The sequence below is a fragment of the Peromyscus eremicus genome, chromosome 6 (genome assembly GCF_949786415.1).
Source record: "Peromyscus eremicus chromosome 6, PerEre_H2_v1, whole genome shotgun sequence".
In the NCBI taxonomy this organism is placed as follows: domain Eukaryota; kingdom Metazoa; phylum Chordata; class Mammalia; order Rodentia; family Cricetidae; genus Peromyscus; species Peromyscus eremicus.
Genome location: NC_081421.1, coordinates 54,042,645 through 54,061,034, shown reverse-complemented (window position 1 = coordinate 54,061,034; position 18,390 = coordinate 54,042,645). Strand labels below are relative to the sequence as shown.

The 18,390-nt window shown below is 45.9% G+C and overlaps 1 protein-coding gene across 1 annotated transcript in view; it reads left to right on the top strand.

Moving 5' to 3' along the window:
• The first annotated feature begins 1,648 nt into the window (after nt 1-1,648).
• The window catches only part of Fnip2 (folliculin interacting protein 2), a 112,571-nt gene continuing 95,829 nt past the window's right edge, over nt 1,649-18,390 (top strand). Inside the window, exon 1 of the mRNA XM_059265510.1 lies at nt 1,649-1,746. Within this exon, the coding sequence (XP_059121493.1) occupies nt 1,649-1,746 (98 nt within the window). The remainder of the gene's footprint in view (nt 1,747-18,390) is intronic.

Genomic DNA, 18,390 nt, shown 5'->3' with positions numbered 1-18,390 from the left:
AGTAACCATATATATGGTTTTCTCTCAAATTTCTAAAGCTAGTGATTCCGTGTGTGTGTGTGTGTGTGTGTGTGTGTGTGTGTGTGTGTGTGTGTGTGAGAGAGAGAGAGAGAGAGAGAGAGAGAGAGAGAGAGAGAGAGAGAGAGAGAGAGAGAGAGAGAGAGAGAGAGAGAGAATAAGGGCTTAATAAGGGCTTAGGTATCTGCAGCTTGTTGTGTGACCCAGGTACCAGTGGGGCCCAAGACACCAAACAAAACAGTGACCTGAATAAATTGTAAATTCATTCAGATTTAACTCTGGCCGCGGCAGAAGCTTGCCAAGACCTCGAACGCAGTGAGTGACTTGGGACAGAATCCCCAGCAGCAACCTCAGGCACCAAGTTTCTCCCGCAGCTTCTTGCTGGGGAGTCCTGTACCCGGCAAGACGAGGACCAAGTTCAAGGGCTCTTTCTCCAAAGGACAAAGACCTCCGCTGTCTCGCTCTCGCACTCAGTGGCTCAAGTGTGCGGAGACCCACGCACCCCGCCCTCCTCTCCAGCGCGGGTCAGCACCGCGCGCGAGGGACTCCTCGGGCCTCGCCCCTAGTGATGTCGCCGCAGGGCGGGCGAAGCCGGCCAATGGCGACGCTGGGCCGCCTTGCTCCTCCCTCTCTCCCGCGCTCCTCCCCCCCATCCCTGAGGTCGTAACTCCCTCCTCCCTACAAGCCTCTATCCATGCGATCCCCCCCCTCCCTGGAGCTCCTCCCACATCGCCCCTTCCTATGCACTCCTCTCCCCACTCCCTCGCGCTCCTCCCCATCACTCCTCCCAACAAGTTCCTCTCCCCATCCCCCGCACTCTTCCCGGTCCCCCGCGCTCCTCTCCGTCCCTCTCCTCTCCTTCCCCCTCCCACGTGCTGCTCCCTGGCGCTCCTCCCGCTCACGTCCTCCACGCTCCTCCCCTCCCTCGGGCTCCTCCCCCTCCCGCGTGCTCTCCCTCCTCCTTCCTCCGTGCTCCTCCCCCCCTCCCTCGTGCTGCTCCCTGGCGCTCCTCCCGCTCGCATCCTCCACGCTCCTCCCCTCTCTCGGGCTCCCCTCCCTCCTCTCCTCGTGCTCTTCCCCCTCCCGCGTGCTGCTCCCTGGCGCTCCTCCCGCTCGCGTCCTCCACGCTCCTCCCCTCCCTCGTGCTCCTCCCCCTCCCGCGTGCTCTCCCTCCTCCTTCCTCCGTGCTCCTCCCTTCTCCCTCGTGCTGCTCCCTGGCGCTCCTCCCCCTTGCATCCTCCACGCTCCTCCCCTTCCTCGGGCTCCCCTCCCTCCTCTCCTCGTGCTCCTCCCCCTCCCGCGTGCTCTCCCTCCTCCGTCCTCCGTGCTCCTCCCCCTCCCTCGTGCTGCTGCTGCTGCTGCTGCTGCCGCTGCCGCCGCTGCTGCCGCCCTCTCCGCGCTCCTCCTCCCGCGGGTGCGAGCTGTCAGCCGGGCGGGCCGGCTCCGTCATATGACCGGCCGGCGGCCGCGGCACCGCACCTCCCGTCCGCTCGCTGCCGCGGTCCCGCGCTCGCGCCCCTCCGGCCGGCCGCGCCCCCCGTCGCCATGGCCCCGGCGCGGCCGCCGTGGGCTGCGCGCTGAGCCGCCGGGTCCCCGAGCGTGGCCGCCCGGGGCCGCCCGCGTGCACGCCATGGCCCCGACCCTGCTCCAGAAGCTCTTCAACAAAAGGGGCGGCGGCGCGGCGGCCGCCCAGGCCCGGCCGCCCAAGGAGGAGCCTGCTGCCTTCAGGTGAGTGCGTGCGAGCCGGCGGGAGGGCCGCAGGGATGGGACCCCCCACCCCACCCCGCGCCGCCCTGTCCCCCTCCTCCCGGGCGGGACCCCGCGCCACCTCGTCCCTTTTCCCCCAGCTCCTCCTGGGAGGGACGCCTGTCCCCTCCGTCCAGGTTCTCTTGGGGGAGACCCCACGTCTCTCTGTCACCTCTCTCCAGGTGGAACCCTGGCACCATCCTTCTCCCTCCTTCTCTCCCTCCCAGGGACCTTCCAGGTGGGACTCCGGGGCCTCCCAGTACCCTCTCTCCAGGTCTTTGAGGGTCCGAGAGCCACGAACCACCCCGTCCCCTCTCTGCTGTTTCCCCGGGGTGGGACCCCAGCGCCATCCTGCTTTCCAAGTCTGTCCCCAGGTGGGAGCCCCGCGCCATCCTCTGCCCTCTTCCCCCAGGTTCCCCACAACATTTCCCTAGATTGCTCCCGCGTCCGAGCACCTCCGGGGACCCTGAGTACCTGCCAGGGTCTCTGGAGGGAAAGTCACCTGCATCTCCCCTGCTCCAGAGCCTGTAAGCTGTCATTTTGCGGGCAGCTCCCACCTCCTGAGTATGTGACAGTATTTTGAAGTTGTAAAGGGTGGAGCCATAAAAAAAAAAAAAAAAAAAAAGCAGTTTCTTTCTTGCAGTGTATGACAAGCTCGCCAGCGGAGGAATAAAAGTGTGTAATTTCCTCATAAGTTACAAGGCTGATGCTGCATGATGAGTGGAAAGGGAGGGAAATGCTTTTATGAAACGTCTCAGGTTCTAATTTAACAAAGCTGCAGCAGATATTTAATAGTTCATCTTCGGAACACACACCTTTGAATTAGCATGTATTAAGAAGCTTGCTCAAGACCCACAGTTCTAAGTGGCAAGTCTTGGCGTTTTGATCTAAGCAGTGGACTTGGAATCTAGTCTTTAAAATCCCCATAGTTATGCTTTTGGGTAATAAGTTTCCGAAGATGCTTTCCAGGGTCCTGTACTGTTTCTCAGCACGCTTATGTTGAGAAAGTCATTTATTTGCTGGTTAAGTTTTCAACATAAAAAAAAAAAAAATGAACACACTGTATCGATTCTGGCATTTTGGTGGTGCTTTTTGTCCAGAATGTCTGCAAAAGCAGTTTATTGTTGAAGAAGTCTAGAGTCAGTACAATAAGCCTTTTAAAAGTTAAAGTAAAACTTTGAAATTACTATTACTTTAATATTTGAGGTGTCACTCTGGTAGTCCAGGCTGGCCATCTTCCTGCCTTTGCTTCTCAAGTGCTGGGATCACAAACCTGGGGCATCACATTTGAAATGAATTTTGATCAAATTTCATCTTCTGTATTGTTCAAAAAATTTTTATTTAAAACAGATACAAACCCTCACTAGAGTTATACAAGATTTTCTTTCGTTTTGTGTTTTGACACAGAGTCTTATGTAGCCCGGGCTGGCCTCGATCTCCTCCTGATTCCCCTCTTACTTCCTCTCAAATGTATGTATTACATTAAACATGGGTGCCGCCATGCCTGGCTCCAGCTATGTGAGAACGAAACGTTAAATAGACTAGTATTTGTGTGTGTGTGGTGTTTGGGAGGTATGTTGTGAGGGTTCCATGTATCAGAGTCAGTGTCATTACAGAGAGGCAAACTGAACCTGATGATGTGGGTAGGGAATTCGGTGCCTTTTACCTGTCTGCCTACTAGTGCTACTGTATAACTTCTCAAAATGGTAGGATTCCTTTGGAATCAGGATGTGTAATTTCTCCTCTTTCTTCCTGGAACCCCAGACTAGACCAAGGTGCTAGGTCTGGCTAGAAAAAGGCCTGTGTGATCCAGGTATCTTCACTTCGGCAGCCCTCACCAAGGACTTTTAAAGTCATTGGAGTGTCGATGGAGATGCCGTGGTGTTGTTTCTCGAGTTCCCGGCCTATTTGTCCACCACCACTCCCTCCGTGGATAAGGTTAAATTTGGTGCATTTTGAGCAACAACAAAAAAGTTGTGACTATATTTAGGGCTTGGCCATATTAGGAAAATTGATTCCCACTTTGTGAGCACATTATTAGTACCATGTTTTGACTTCTCATTGGTGTATAAGGAAGAACAAAATTATGCCATGGAGTCTTTCATTTTTTTTTTCATGATAAATTCATTAGTGTGTATTGTGTGCATGTTTGTGCACATGTTCAAACAAGTTCCACAGCATGCATGTGGAGGTCAAGGGACAACTTTCAGAACTCACTTCTCTCCTACCATGCGGGTCCTGGGACTCGAACTTAGGTGATCAGGCGACAGGTACTCTTGGCTGTTGAGCTACCTTGACAGTCCCCATGTGGTATTTCTTTTCTTTTGTTCACCGCAGTTTTTTATTTTTAATAAGCTTTTTGAGGCAGATGTTTTTGAAGAATTTTGAGATTCCCTCTCCTCCCTTTTTGAGACAGGGTCTTCAATAACCCAGGCTGGGCTAGAAGTCAAAATCTTGGTCCTAATGTGATCGGATACTGGGGTCACAGATTCACCACCATGCTGGGCACTTGTATGACCTTTGTTCTTATCTGGGCTTTTCACTCCTCCCTGCATCCACGTCGTCCTGTAGTTTTCCTGTGTGTCAGAGGTAATTTGTTGTCTGAGTGAGTGGCCGGAACCTCACACTGCTTCCAGATCATCCTCTGTCAGTCATCACTTACAGAGCGTCATCACAGTCAAGATTCCTTCTTACACATTTTCTTTACGATCTGGAGAAAACGCCCATTTTTTTTAATGGCCTTGGTGGGAACAGAAAGGAATCAAGAGAGGTTGAATTTACAGTCTGACCCAAAGCACTCAGGAAACAGGATATAATTGTAATATTTCTGAAACCTAGACCTTGCTTAAAATTATATTGTGTTTGGCGTTCTGGAAGGTTTTGTTTACTGGTCTTCCAAATGCTTTTCACTTTTAATTAATTGGTAAGTATCTATTTGAATAACTCTCTGGCCAAGTCTGAAAATGAATAGAATTTAGAAATAAGACTTCTTCTGGACTTAAGGTCAACATGCTTACATAGGACTTTAAGAAAATATTAACTTTTTTTTATATATATGTGTGTTTGTGTGTCTGAGTGTATGTGTGTGCATCAGATGCATGCAGAAGCTTTCACAGGTGTTAGGTCCCCTGGAGTTACAGCTGGTTGTGAACCTGTGTGGATGCTAACCAAACCTGAGTCCTCTGCAAGAGCAGCCAATGCTCCTAACCACCGAGTCATTTCTCCAGCTCCTACATAGGTCTTTTTAATGGTCAAGGTATATCCAGTGTCTTCATATCCGGCTCATATTTGAAACATTATATTATCTTTTTTTTCCCCCATATACTGAGGACCAAACCCAGGGTCTCATGCATGCTAGTTAAAAGATTAACTTAAGATTGTTTTCATTGTTTTGAGATAAAGTCTCTTTTATTTTACTTTATTAATTTTTTAAAAATTTATTGTACATACCAACCACAGTTTCCCCTCCTTCCTCTCCTCCCGTTCCCTCTTCCCACCGCCTTTCTACACCCCCCTCCCCCATCCACTCCTCAGAAAGGGGTAGGCCTCCCATGGGAGTCAACAAAGCATGGCATACCACGTTGAGGCAGGACCAAGGTCCCCGCCTTCAACCGCATCAAGGGCTGAGTAGGTCTTGAACTCTTGATCCTTCTGTCTCTACCTCCCAAAGGCTGAGATTCCCAGTCTGTGCCACTGTGCATGGCTCTTAGATTATTGTTATTTATTTATTTATTCATTCATCGTTGGGCCTCAGACTGAATCTACAGCCTTGCACATGCTAGGAGTTTTGGGGTTTTGATTCTTTGGGTTTTTTGAGACAAGGTCTCCTGTAGCCCAGGCTGGTCTGGAACTTCTGATCCCCATAGATCAGAATACACTTGAAGGTATTTCAGTTGCCGGCATGTGCTATCATGCTTGGTTCCTGTTTGGTTTTTTGTTTTGGTTTTTCAGTTTTTGAGACAGGTTTCTCTGTGTAGCCCTGGCTGTCTGGATCTCACTCTGTAGCCCAGGCTGGCCTCGAACTCACAGAGATCCACCTGCCTCTGCCTCTCAAGTGCTGGGATTAAAGGCGTGTGCCACCACCGCCTACATCTTGTTTTGTTTTTTAAATATCTCTGGTAAATTATTGGGCCAGTTTCCACTTGAGGGGTGGTGGGAAAGATGGGCTGTTAAATGTTTTCCTCTATTCTGGATTGGTTAAATGAAGTGAATATCGCGTCAGACATGGGGAGCAGATGAAAGCATTGTCACTGCTCGGTAGTTAACTGAGTAAATGCCACCAAGAGGGAGATCTGTGGTAATTAGCTGTGTAAATGTCAACAAGAGGGAGCTTACTTCTTTCCTCCGGTCCTGAATACCTAAGGCCAAATGGCCTAGTTAGTGGTAATCCCCATTCGTTCTGTTAGAACAATTCAAATAATCTGTTACAGGGCTAGGATAAATATAATTAAATCCACTTATTACCAAAGAGCTGCTAATGCCAGTTTACAGCTTGGCCTTGCACCTGTACAAAGCCTTCGAGGATGCCCATGGCTGTGTGCCCTAGAGTGCAGGGTGTAAAGGACAACAGATTATATACTAAGACGAATAAACAGACATACTCCAGGAATGATGACAAATATATACATAAGCCTAAATCTGAGAGAGAATACAGTTTTATACTCAGTTCAAAATTAATTGTTATTGTCATCCACTGTTACTATGGTAGGCATGATTTGGGCAAGACTGCCTTCCTTCATATTGCCAGGGTGTGGTTATTTCTAATGAGATTGTTCTAGGGCAGAGTAGAGAATATTCTGGGGAAAAAAACATGGTTTGTGTTCTAGTAGACCTCCCCTCCCCCATGGTGTGTGTGTGTATGTGTGTGTGTGTGTGTGTGTGTGTGTGAGTGTGATGTGTATGTATGTGATGTATGCATTTGTGTGGGCATGAGTGTTCCACAGCATACTTGTGGTCAGAGGTGCAGGTCCTGGCTTTCCATCTTGCTTGAGACAGGGTCTCTTTCTGTTCTTTTTATGCTGCCTTTTCCACTAGCTGACCGGAGGTAACAGACCTTGTGCTGTGTGGCTGGGTTGTATATGGGTTCTGGGGATTCAAAGTCTTGTTCTTAGGTGTCCACGGCAAGCGCTTTACCTACTAAAGCATTCCCCAACCCCATACATTCACATTTATAATGCCCATAAAATAAGACTCTGTAGAGATGTCCTTGCCTGCCACCGTATATCTATCTACTGGCTTACTCTTGATGTGCATCCTTGTTTTGACATATTCTTACATATTGTGAGAGGTTATTAGTGATTTTAGCAGAGGTGAATAAGGAAACTATGCCATCCAATGCCCTTAGACCCTCTAAGCACAGCGGTGCATGCCTGTAATCCTAGCTTTCGGGAGGCTGAGGCAGCAGGATAAGGAATTGAAGGCTAGCCTCAGTTTTGTAGGGAGTCCAAGACTAGCCTGGGCTACATGAGACCTTGTCACAACACAACAAAGTAAACAACAAAAAGAGATCTTGGAAGACAAAATAGGGAAGCCATTTAGTCTTTGCCTCATGGAACATGTTGACATGAAGCTGAACAATAATAGGTCTAGATTTTCTCTGCTTGTCCAGTGTTAAGTCATGTGTAAAATGATACAGTCCTATATAAAAGATTTTAGGTGAGGCGGTAATAAAGTGGGTTAGAAAACTCTCAGAAAGAATAGAATACAACTCAAAATGATTTTAAGCAGTAGCAACTCATCTTAGGTAATGAAGTTTAGTATTCTTCTTTTGAAGCTTTTCTAAACATGGAACTGTTTCCAGAGTCTGCTTTCTTCCTGTGCAGACTTGAGGCAGTTGAAGTAGATGTTTTTTCACTTGTTTGTACAATTCTTTTGATTGCTGTTTTGTTTCCACACTGTTGATTTTTAGCCTTGATGCAGTCAGTGGTAAAACACAGACCCTGTGATTTCAGAGACGCATTAAAGACAAATAGCAGGCAGCATTTCAGACCTGGACACATGTGACTGCACATTCAGAAATACTTTTAGTAATACAGTACGCCCCCCCCCCCAGTTATTTGCAAGTTGTTTTTTTTTCCCTACCCAAAGCATTTATTTAATGGAACAGATGAAATCCACACTTTTGTAGAATTTAGTATAAAGCTAAATAGTTCCACTGTGCAGCTCTGAATTTGATAGGTAATGTCAGAGACAATGGGTTCTGAAGCTACAGCTGTCCGTGAGAAGACACTGTGTTGTGTAGTACAGGGGTCTGATGTGTTATATTTCAATGGCTTTTAATCACCGTGTTTTAAAATTTTTCACTGGTATATGTTAATTATACAAAGCAATGGGTCTCATTCTGGCATTTTCATACATGTATACGATATGCTTTGCTCAAAACCATGGTTTCTTTATGACATTTCCATAAATTATGGAATGTGCTTTCTTATGTTTAGTCTTCCGTTGCCCTGCTCTTACCTCCCATCTTTCCTCGTGGTTTTTATTATCAAGAATGAAATTTTAGTGAGCTGAAGATACAGCCTAATTGGTAGAGTACTTACCTAGCCCACAGGAATTCAACCCCAGCACCACATAACCTGGGTGTGGCGATGCACACCTATAATCCAGCACTCGTGGGGTAGAGGTGGGCGGGGGAGTGGAAGGTAATTCTGTTTTTTTTGTTTTTTGTTTTTTTTTAAAGGTTTATTTATTTAACGTACATCGAGGTTTTGCCTGCATATATGTCTGTATGGGGGTGTCAGATCCCCTGGAACTGGAGTTACAGACAGTTGTGAACTGCCATGTGGGTGCTGGGAATTGAACCCAGGTCCTTTGGAAGAGCAGCCAATGCTCTTAACCACTCCAGTCCCAAAAGGTAATTCTTGGCTACATAGCAAGTTAGAGGTGAGCCTGGGGGTACACTAGACTTTACCTCTTTGTTAAGATAACTAAAAGCTCCTGCTGTTACAGTAACATACTTGTTGTGAGATTTATTATATTTTAAACACAAGTTCAGTACAGGACTTAGGAGGGCGGTTTTGCTGCTTCCCCTCTGTCCTTGAGGAGTGGCCTTTCTCTAGAACTGGAGCATAGTTCTATTACTGAGTGCAGGTTTCCAGCTTTCCTAGGGAAGTCTGTAAGAAGGGTGACAGGCTCTTCTCTGTTTTTCCAGAGCTTGAATGAGAGACCTGGGTTGGGTTTTTTTTTCTTTTTGTTGTTTGTTTTTGTTTTTTTGAGACAGGAACTATGCCGCCCAGCCTTGTACCTGTTGTCTTCCTGCGTACCTCCCCAGTACGGGGCTTATAGGCACGAGTACTACACTGGGCGAGGCTAGATGTTTATAAAGCAAAACCATGTAATTATGTTTTTGTGATTGTTTTTCTTTGCGTCAGGGTGTCGCTGTGTAACCTGGGCTGGACTGGAATTTGATGTGTAAACCAGGCTGCCTTCCCACTTGGGCTGTACAGTGAGCGCATGGCTGCTGTAAACCAGTTCTAACGTGGGAGTTTGCCGCGTGACACGTTACTGTTCGATGAAGTTTGTGGGGTTGAAATTTGGACCTGGACATGTGCAGAACTTAGAGCTGAAAGGAGAACTTTTTTTTTTTTTTTTTAATTGTTGTTAGTTCAGGTTGTGTTTCATGGTTTGCTTCTAAAGGTCAACTTAAGGAAGCCACTTTGTTTCTTGGCAAGGGAAGTTTTATTAAAAAAAAAAAAAAAAAAAAAGGCTCCGTCTTGCCTCCTTGCTTTCCTCCAGTGCTTTGGCGTCAGCCTGAGCTGCTGGTGGTTGAATAGGAGGTAGGAATGGTAATGTGCATCACTTCTCTAGCTACTGTTTTTCTTCTTGTGCTGTAAAAAGGGACACATGACTTACAGTGATTACACAGGGGCTTTGCCTAATGTGAATCTCTGAGCCTGGGCTGTGAGGTCATGTTCTGGGCTATAAAAGTGAGTTGGTAAGTTCCTCTTTCCCAAGCATACTTTATCTCAGGTTTGTTTAAAAAAAAAAAAAAAAGATTATTATATAAAAGAGGAAAAACAGGATGGACTTTTCCAGCTCACTGGGCATGTAATAGTGATTTCTCTCCACCCCACCCCGTCTGTAAATGGAACATCCATGACTCACCATGGCCCACACAGGCACTTTTGTAACCCTGCTTGAATGGGGGGTGGGTGGGATGGGGATGGAAGGAGATGGGCTGGCCTCCCCTTTGTTCAGGCAGATTCTGTCCAGCTGCCATTGTATGGACTTCTGCAAAGGACAGTGGGCCTTCTCATACATCATGCTACACAGCTTTTTAAACAGTGCTTTCTGTTTGTACCGAAAGAATGCAGTAAACCAGTGTAATGAAAATGCAGCCATTAAGAATGTAATGTTGTACATTAGTGTTGTGTAGTAGTGTGGTCCTCTGTTACGTAAGATTTTAGTATTAAGAGCCAGGGGGATGGTTCAGATGGTTCAGGGGGTCAAGTTGGTTGTCATCAGGCCTGAGGACCCGAGTCCAGTCTCTGAGACCCACACGGTATAGGAAGAGAACCGATTCTCAGATTGTTCATTGAATTCTATGTGTGTGCCATGGTTGTATGTCTATATACACACACGTACAAATAAATATAAAATTTAAAACTGGACAAAATTTAAAAAGTATTTTAGTATTAGCATCAGTCTGAGTCCCTCATATTTTTTCTCTAAGCTGTATTCCTTTCATTTGGATTACATTTAGAATCTTTATAGTTTTTTTGTGCCTGTGATCTTTTTTTTTAAGGGTGGGTGTGGCTGGGGATTGCTTTCTTTGAGCTAAACTACATCCCTAGCTTTTCAATTAAAAATAATTTTTTAAAGTTGCCTAGACTGTTCTTAAACTCTCTTGATAGCCCAGGCTTCCTGGAAGCTTTTCTTTAAAAAAACAAACAAACAAACAAAACTCTGTTGTAGCTGAAGTTTTCTCCAGTCCTGCCTGCCCCCCCCTCCCCCCTCCCCCCCCTCCCGTCAGGACAAATCTCTCTCTCCCGCCAGTCCCACAGCCACTCAGACCCAACCACGTAAACACACAGAGACTTATATTGCTTACAAACTATATGGCCGTGGCAGGCTTCTTGCTATCTAGTTCTTCTATCTTAAATTAACCCATTTCTATAAATCTATACCTTGCCACATAGCTCGTGGCTTACCAGTATCTTCACATGCTGCTTGTCATGGTGGTGGCTGGCAGCGTCTCTCTGACCAGCCTTCCTGTTCCCAGAATCCTCTTCTCTTCTTGTCCCGCCTATACTTCCTGCCTGGCTACTGGCCAATCAGCATTTTATTTATACAGAGCCCTATCCACAGCACTCTGTCTGTCTGTCTCTTTCTCTCTCTGTGTGTCTTTTTGTCTGTCTGTCTGTCAGTGGGTCCTGGGGGACAAGCACCTTTACCCCCGAGCCATCTTACTGGCCCTCTGCCTTGAACTCTTGATCTTCCTATTTCAGCCTCCCAATTGCTGGCTGGGATTACAGATATGTGCCATCACACTGTACCCATGATTTGCTTAATTTGTAAATTAAGTTCTGAATTTGTACCTAGCATATGGCTGTAGAGTGATATATATATCTTTGAAAAATGATTTTTTTATCACCTTAACCTAGAATTTAAAAAAATACTATTTTATTCTGTTTTTACTTATGTGTATGAGTATTTTGCCTTCATGTATATGTGTATACTATGTGCATGCCTGGTGCTCACATAGACCAGAAGCGGCTGTCCAATCCTCAGGAACTGGAGTTACAGAATATTGTTAGCCATCGTGTGGTTTGGTTGAACAGAACCTATGTCATCTGCAAGAGCAGCAAGTGCTCTTAACCACTGACCTATCTCTCCAGCCCTGGATTTTTAAAAATCATAAAGAAGGGCATGTCTGTATTTCATAGATCTTTAAATTAATGGTCATTGCTGCTTTTTAATCTACTGATACCTAATAGAAAATGAAACCCAGTTACTAGGCATCACAGTGTGGTGGTGTTTGTTTTTGCACAGTTTTGGGGGGGGGGGGTCCGCCACCCAGCTCCCAAGTAAATCACACAAGGAGGCTTATTCGTACTTGTGATTGCCCAGCCTAAGCTTGGCTTGTTTCTATCCAGCTTTTCTTAACTTTAGATTATTGTTGTTCGAATCTTAGACGGTCTTTTAATAAAAAACCCAGAGCCAGATATCAGGGTGAAAGCCGAAAGACCTGAGAAGCAGAACAGCCAGCCACTAGCTTACCTCTACGAAATCCTCAGCCTAAAGAGAGTGAGTTCCTGTTTCCTCACACCTGCTATCCCTTTCTCTGCCCTGCCATATTACTTCCTGGGATTAAAGGCACGTGTGCTTCCCAAGCAAAGGCATGAGATCTCAAGTGCTAGGATAAAGGTGTGTGCCACCACTATCTGACCTCTGTGTCTAATGTAGTGGCTGGCTCTGTCCTCTGATCCTCAGGCAAATTTATTCGGGTATACAATATGTCACCACAGATTATCCTGTCTACCTTTTGCCTCTGGGTCTTTCCTGTTCTGTAACTTCTGTAAATCTTACTCTTACTCTGTGGCTGGCTGTGTAGCTGGGTGGCTGCCCCTGGAGTCCTCCTCCTTCTCTGGATCCTAGATCTTTTGCTCTCTCTCCTCCATCTCTTTTTCTCTTCTTCCAAATATCTCCTTCTATATATTCTCTCTGCCTGCCGGTCCTGCCTATCCTTTCTCCTGCCTTGCTATTGGCCAGTTCTTTATTAAACATCAGGTGTTTTAGACAGGCACAGTAACTCAGATTCACAGAGTTTAACAAATGCAACATAAACAAAAGTAACACACCTTAAAATATCCTACTACAACAGTGCCTGTGGGCACCAGGGCTATAGAAATTCATTCTTCCAGAGTCAATAGGGAGCCTGCATACCTGCTAGGAGCTTGGTCTGATCCAGTAAACTTAGTTGCGTGTTGTTATGGCAACTATTGGGTTTTTCACAAGTTGGGGACAGGTTAGATGTTAACCTGCACATTCCTCAAGAGATGAAACAGGGTTGGTTTAGGATGTGTGAGGAAAAAGCTACAAAATCACTGGTCTAGTCTCTGTAGCATTTAACACTTTAGATGCCAGCTGTCTCTCTGATGTGCTCAGAAAGTTGGGTATTCTCTTTTTCTATTATGCAGACAAACCTTTGGGGCTATAGGGTAAAAGCATTGTTTAGTTCCTAATTAACTGTATTTAATCATTATTTTATATGATCTGGACTGAGGTCCTCATGCTTTATTGACCCAGCCATCTTCCCAGGTCTCACATTATTATTTGACCTAATAACTCAAAAGAAAAAGCTCTTGTACGTGATGATTTAAAAAAGATGTATGTTAGACAGACATTCTTTAGGCAATATCATTATGCTGATTAATGACAAACACTCACTAGTTGTACAGTAGGAAAGTAGCAAAACTAAAGTGTTAGCTTCATAGGATACCAGGTGATGTGGAAATGATTACGACTATGTTACAAACTGTTTGCTGTAGATTAGAAATTCCAAAACTGTTTGGTATGGAAGTGGTGAATGTGTCAGTAAATATGCAAATAGATAATCAAGAACTAGGAAGTTAAAAAAAGTGTTGTGGTGGGGTGATGATGGTGGACAAACAGCTTAAAACAATGAGGAGGGAGCAGATAGATGTATCTGAGGTTGTATAGAAATAGTTCCAGAACTCTTCACCCTCAGTGTGCTGAGCACTGTTCTCGCACATGGCTGATTTGTAGAGTGTGTGGAGGGATGCATCTGACTTCTACTTGCTCCAGCTAACACTGTTATCATGCACACGAGCTCTAGTTGGTGCAGATTCACAATCCGCGATCTGTGCATCATTGTGTCTCCTCAAAGCCATCAAGTCCAGTTTGCGTTGGACTTTGATCTTAATGTTGCTGGCTTGGCTTCCTGTGTTCCTGTCCCGGATTCCCTGAGTGCTGGGATTACAGGCAGGCATGGCCACACTGGGGGCCAAGCTTTATGCTATATTTTAAATTTATTTCTTTACGTTTATTTCTTCTTGAGGGGGAGGCCATGAATGTGTGTTGGCGCGTGCGTGCTGTGGTGCAAGTGTAGAGATCAAAGAACCAATCTGTGGGAGTCTTTCCACCACGTGACTTCTGGGGACCAGACTCGGATCATCAGGCTCAGGGGTGAGAGTGCCTTTACCCACTGAGACATTTCACTGGACTCCGTCATTCTTTACTCCCTTCTGGTAGTGAGTTTCACAGCTGGGAGAATTGAAGTTAATATTGTACTTAATACATACTAGCAATGTGAGGTGGAGCGAGCTGGACTTGGCCTTCTTGTATGCTAAATTAGCATATTGTGGCCTTTCCCGTGGAGCTGTGAGGAAATAACTGTTCCCTCCAGATAAGGCGCCAAAGAAATGAGTCCATCCAAGTCCAGCTTGGTCAATCAGTGAGTTTATTGGGTTTACTTACAGACGTGACGTGTGAGTGATTCAAGGGCAGCTGCGTCACCAGAAGGTCCACCTGAGTATGCATGAGGACTCCAGAAAGCTGTGGCCCCAACTACCAGGCTGCTTACTAACTCCCAGCAGTTACTAACTGCTTATGCGACCTTAGGCAGTGGTCATGTGAGTCTTCTAAGATCTCTGAACTTCCTGAGCCTGGTAAGGTTGGAGGGATGCCTGAGTGGTCAGCTTCCCTGTCTTCAGGAGGAAATGTTTGAACTCACAGGAAATAGCTGCACAACATGATTAATGCTGATTCTGAGGGTTCTTGCCAAATCATATCAAGGTTATCACTCATCAAAACTGTTGAGTCCCATTCGCCAGACTGTAGCAGGTAATTTTGTTGTGAGTGAGATACTGTCATGATGTGTCTTTCTGGTTTAATTTGGGTGGCGGAGGCGGGTTGAACCCAGTACCTCACACATGCTCACATGTGTTTGCCTACTTTAGCCATGCCCTAGCCTCTGGTTGAACCCAGTACCTCACACATGCTCACATGTGTTTGCCTACTTTAGCCATGCCCTAGCCTCTGGTTACTTCAGAAAGCTTCATGTGCAAGGTACTGAGTCTGCAGCTCACCATTTTCTTTCCTTTTTTCTTTGTAGATTTTCTTTCTTTTTATTTTATGTGTATGAGTGTTTGCCTGGATGTATATCTGTGCATGCAGTACCCATGGAGGGCAGAAGAGGGCAATGGCTCCCCTGGGACTAGAGTCACAGATGGTTGCGAGCTGCCATGTGGGTGCTGGGAATTAGACTCTGGAAGATGGTTCTTTACCAGTGAGCCACCTCTCCAGCCCCCTCACTCTTTGCCTTTATAGGTTTACTCCAGAGATATCATTAGTGAGGAGGGCACAGCTATCCATGAAGATAAAACCTTGTTTTCTGCTCATTTGAAAAAATATCTGGAGCAGGACATAAGGCTACACACTTGTGATATCAGCATTTGGGAGGCTGAGGCAGAAGGAATGAGAGTTCGAGGTTAGCCTAGGCCACAAAATGAGTTCTAGGACAGCCTAGCTACAGTGAATCCCTTTAACAAACAAAACAATCTTAGATGTGGGGGCTTTGATCAGTTATGACCTAAACGTTTGGGAAAGTAGATTTGCACACACACATTTTTTCCCTCCTCTCCTCAGGAGTGGGAGGGGGCCATTCACTCACTGTGTTTGGCTCTGAGTGGCATAAGTTATCATGGTTGGGACTCTTCTGGTCCTGTGGCGTTTGGAAGCTTGGTCCAGCTTAAGGCTGAGGTTTGCATCTGAGTGTAGTATTACTTATAGGCTGTGGTGCTCCTATTGCTGTCTCTTTGGGACAGATGGATGGATGTACAGGTGCCTTTTCAGGGAACACTGGACAGGATGTGGAAATGAGGAAGAGTGAATTATAAACACGAGAAATAATAAAACTAAGTCGTCATACTTAAAGTAAGGTCAGGGTTTTGAGCCTGAGTCACCTGGGAGAATGGTAGCATAATTAGTAGAAATAGGAACTCAGAAGGAGAAACGGCTTTTAAAAGGGAATACATATATTTGGTATCAACATGAGTTGTATTGAGATGAAGTTGACCGCCTCTGAGTAACACCGTGTGAAGTGAGATTTATCAGAAGAGGTGTTAGCTAATGTCGGTCAGAGTGCCAGGACTCATCTTTAACTCTTTTTCTACCCTCCCCACCTCATTGCTTTGCTAAAATTGTTTCTCCAAACTCAGTCAGCTGCCACCTCTGATTGTCTTTGCTGGTTGCTTTAGAGTGGATGCTGGCCCTGCTTAACTTGTGAACTCAGTGTTTTATTCTTTCATGTGGCAGTTAATATACTCCAGGCCTGTTTTCTTTTGAACATATGTATGTGTAAACTTCGATTTTGAGGCATGTGCGAGGGTGTGGGGAAGACTAGAGAAGAACAGTGGAAAATGTTTGGGGGGCTGCTGTGAGTGAGAGGTGCAGCAGGGGAAGGGGGGGGATCTCCCAAGTGCGGTGTGCATGGACATTGTGGGAAACTGCTACCTTGTAAGCTAATTTTAAAAGTAAAAATACCCTTAAAAGTTGTAAAATAAAACACAGTGCAACTACTTTAGAAAGCAAAACGGGTGGAATTTCATTTGTATTTCTTTTTCAAACTGTTCAGTTCTGTGCTGTATTTGTTGACTGGTACTTCTGGTTTTTCAGGAAGTTAAGTTTTTGTAATTCTTTATGTATTTTAGGTATTAAACTCTCTCACCCTGGTCTCAAGTATGGCTGATAGAGTGTTCTCTCATTCTGTAGGCTGTCTTGTCTGTTAGTCCATTGACAGTTTCTTTTGTTCTGCAGAAACATTTTAATTTGGTGTAGTCCTATTGGTTAATTTGGGGGACTATTTCCTGTACTATTGAGATCTTATTCACAAAAAAATTCCAGCCTGTACTTATATCTTCAGATGTTTTTTCTTAGAAGTTTCAAATTTCTGGTTTCTTTGTGTCCTTTGGCTCCATGGTCAAGAGCGTCGTCAGGTGCTTATCCAGAGGGCCTGAGCTCTATTTCTGGCACCTATATGGTGGCTCAAACTGTCTGTAACTCCAGGCTTCTGGGGTCCAGTGCCCTCTTCTGGTCTTTGAAGGCACTGCATGCATGTGGTACACAGATATACATGCAGACAAACACACACAAATAAGTCTTTACAAATTAAACATCCCACATTGATTCCTTGGTCCAGTTTGCCTCCGTGTCTGACAAACCAGCATCTGTATTTATTGTGTAGGACAGGGACCAGGAGGCTGTAGAGCTAGCAGGCTCTCTCCTGGATATGGCAAGATCTGGTACATACGTCTTCTGACTTCTGTAGCATGCCTCTGCTGGTTTGCTGTCTGGTGGGTATGGAAAGTGTTCCCTCCCCCTCCCTAGCCCCCATTCTGTACTCATCAAAGACTGTTACTTTTGTTCTGTGACAGGGTCTTTTGTAGCCCAGGCTGGCCTTGAACTCACTCACTCTGTAGCTAAGAAGGGTGTTCAACTCCTGATCCTCCTGCTTCCCCATCTCAAATGCTAGATTATAGGGCATTGTCATCAATGACACCTGTGCCGTTAGTCTGTATTCTTTTGTGTTGTTCTTGTTAGGCATTTGCTTCGTTCTAGCATTGACAGGACAGTTAGGTGACTCTTAGGGTCAAACCTGGCCTCCTTCCCTTGGCTAGCTGACTCCTTTATGTGTCTTTCCCTCCCTTCCCTCATTCTACTCTAGTGGATTTACCTCAATCCTTGGCACAGTGTGGACTTTTCTCTCCGGGAAGGTTCTTTGCTTGGGACTTGCCCTCTCCTTCCTGTCTTTGTTCCTGTTTCTGCCGTGTTCTGTGTAGCCTAGGTTGGTCTTGAACTCATGATCCTCCAGCCTCAGCCTCCAGGGTGCTTGGATTACCAGAGCACTCCACCGTGCCTATTGCCTGTCATTGCTGATCATACCTGTGCCGACTATGGTGGTTAAGAGTCAAGCTCTCTCCCCAAACCTGGAGATCTTGCTGATTGGCTAGACGGGCTGACCAGCAAGCTGTGGGAACCCCCATTCCCTGCTCCCAACAGGTCTAGGGTGACAGATGCGTGCCATTGTGCCAGGCTTTCTGTGGTCCTCATGCCTGCACAACAGGCACTTTACCAACTTAACCACACACCCCTGCCCCCGCCCCCAGCCCCTTTGATCTTTTGCTTGGGGCTTTTGGTGGGTAATTTTAGTAGATGCACGTGACAGAGAAGATCGTCTACTAGTTTGACCGAGCAAGTTTCTAGAATTATAACACATAATTGTGTAGTACACTTTATCCTTCTCTGAAAGAAGTGGCCTCTCAATTATGGACAGACCTCTTGAAGAGTTGAAATTTTTTTTTTTTTTAACTCCAAAGCCAAAATACTATATTTGGGCCAGGTGTTGTGGCACATGCGTGTAATCCCAGCATGTAAGGGGCAGAGGCAGCAGGATTGCTACAAGTCTGAGGCTAGCCTGGTCTACATAGTCATTTCTAGGCTAGCCAGGGATAAGGAACAAGACCTTGTCTCAAAAAGCTAAAAACAAAACAAGCAAACAAGAAAAAAAAACAAACAAACTAAAAAACAGGCTGGAGAGATGGCTGAGCTATTAAGAGCACTGGCTGCTCATGTAGAAGACTTGGGTCCAGTTCTTATCACCCG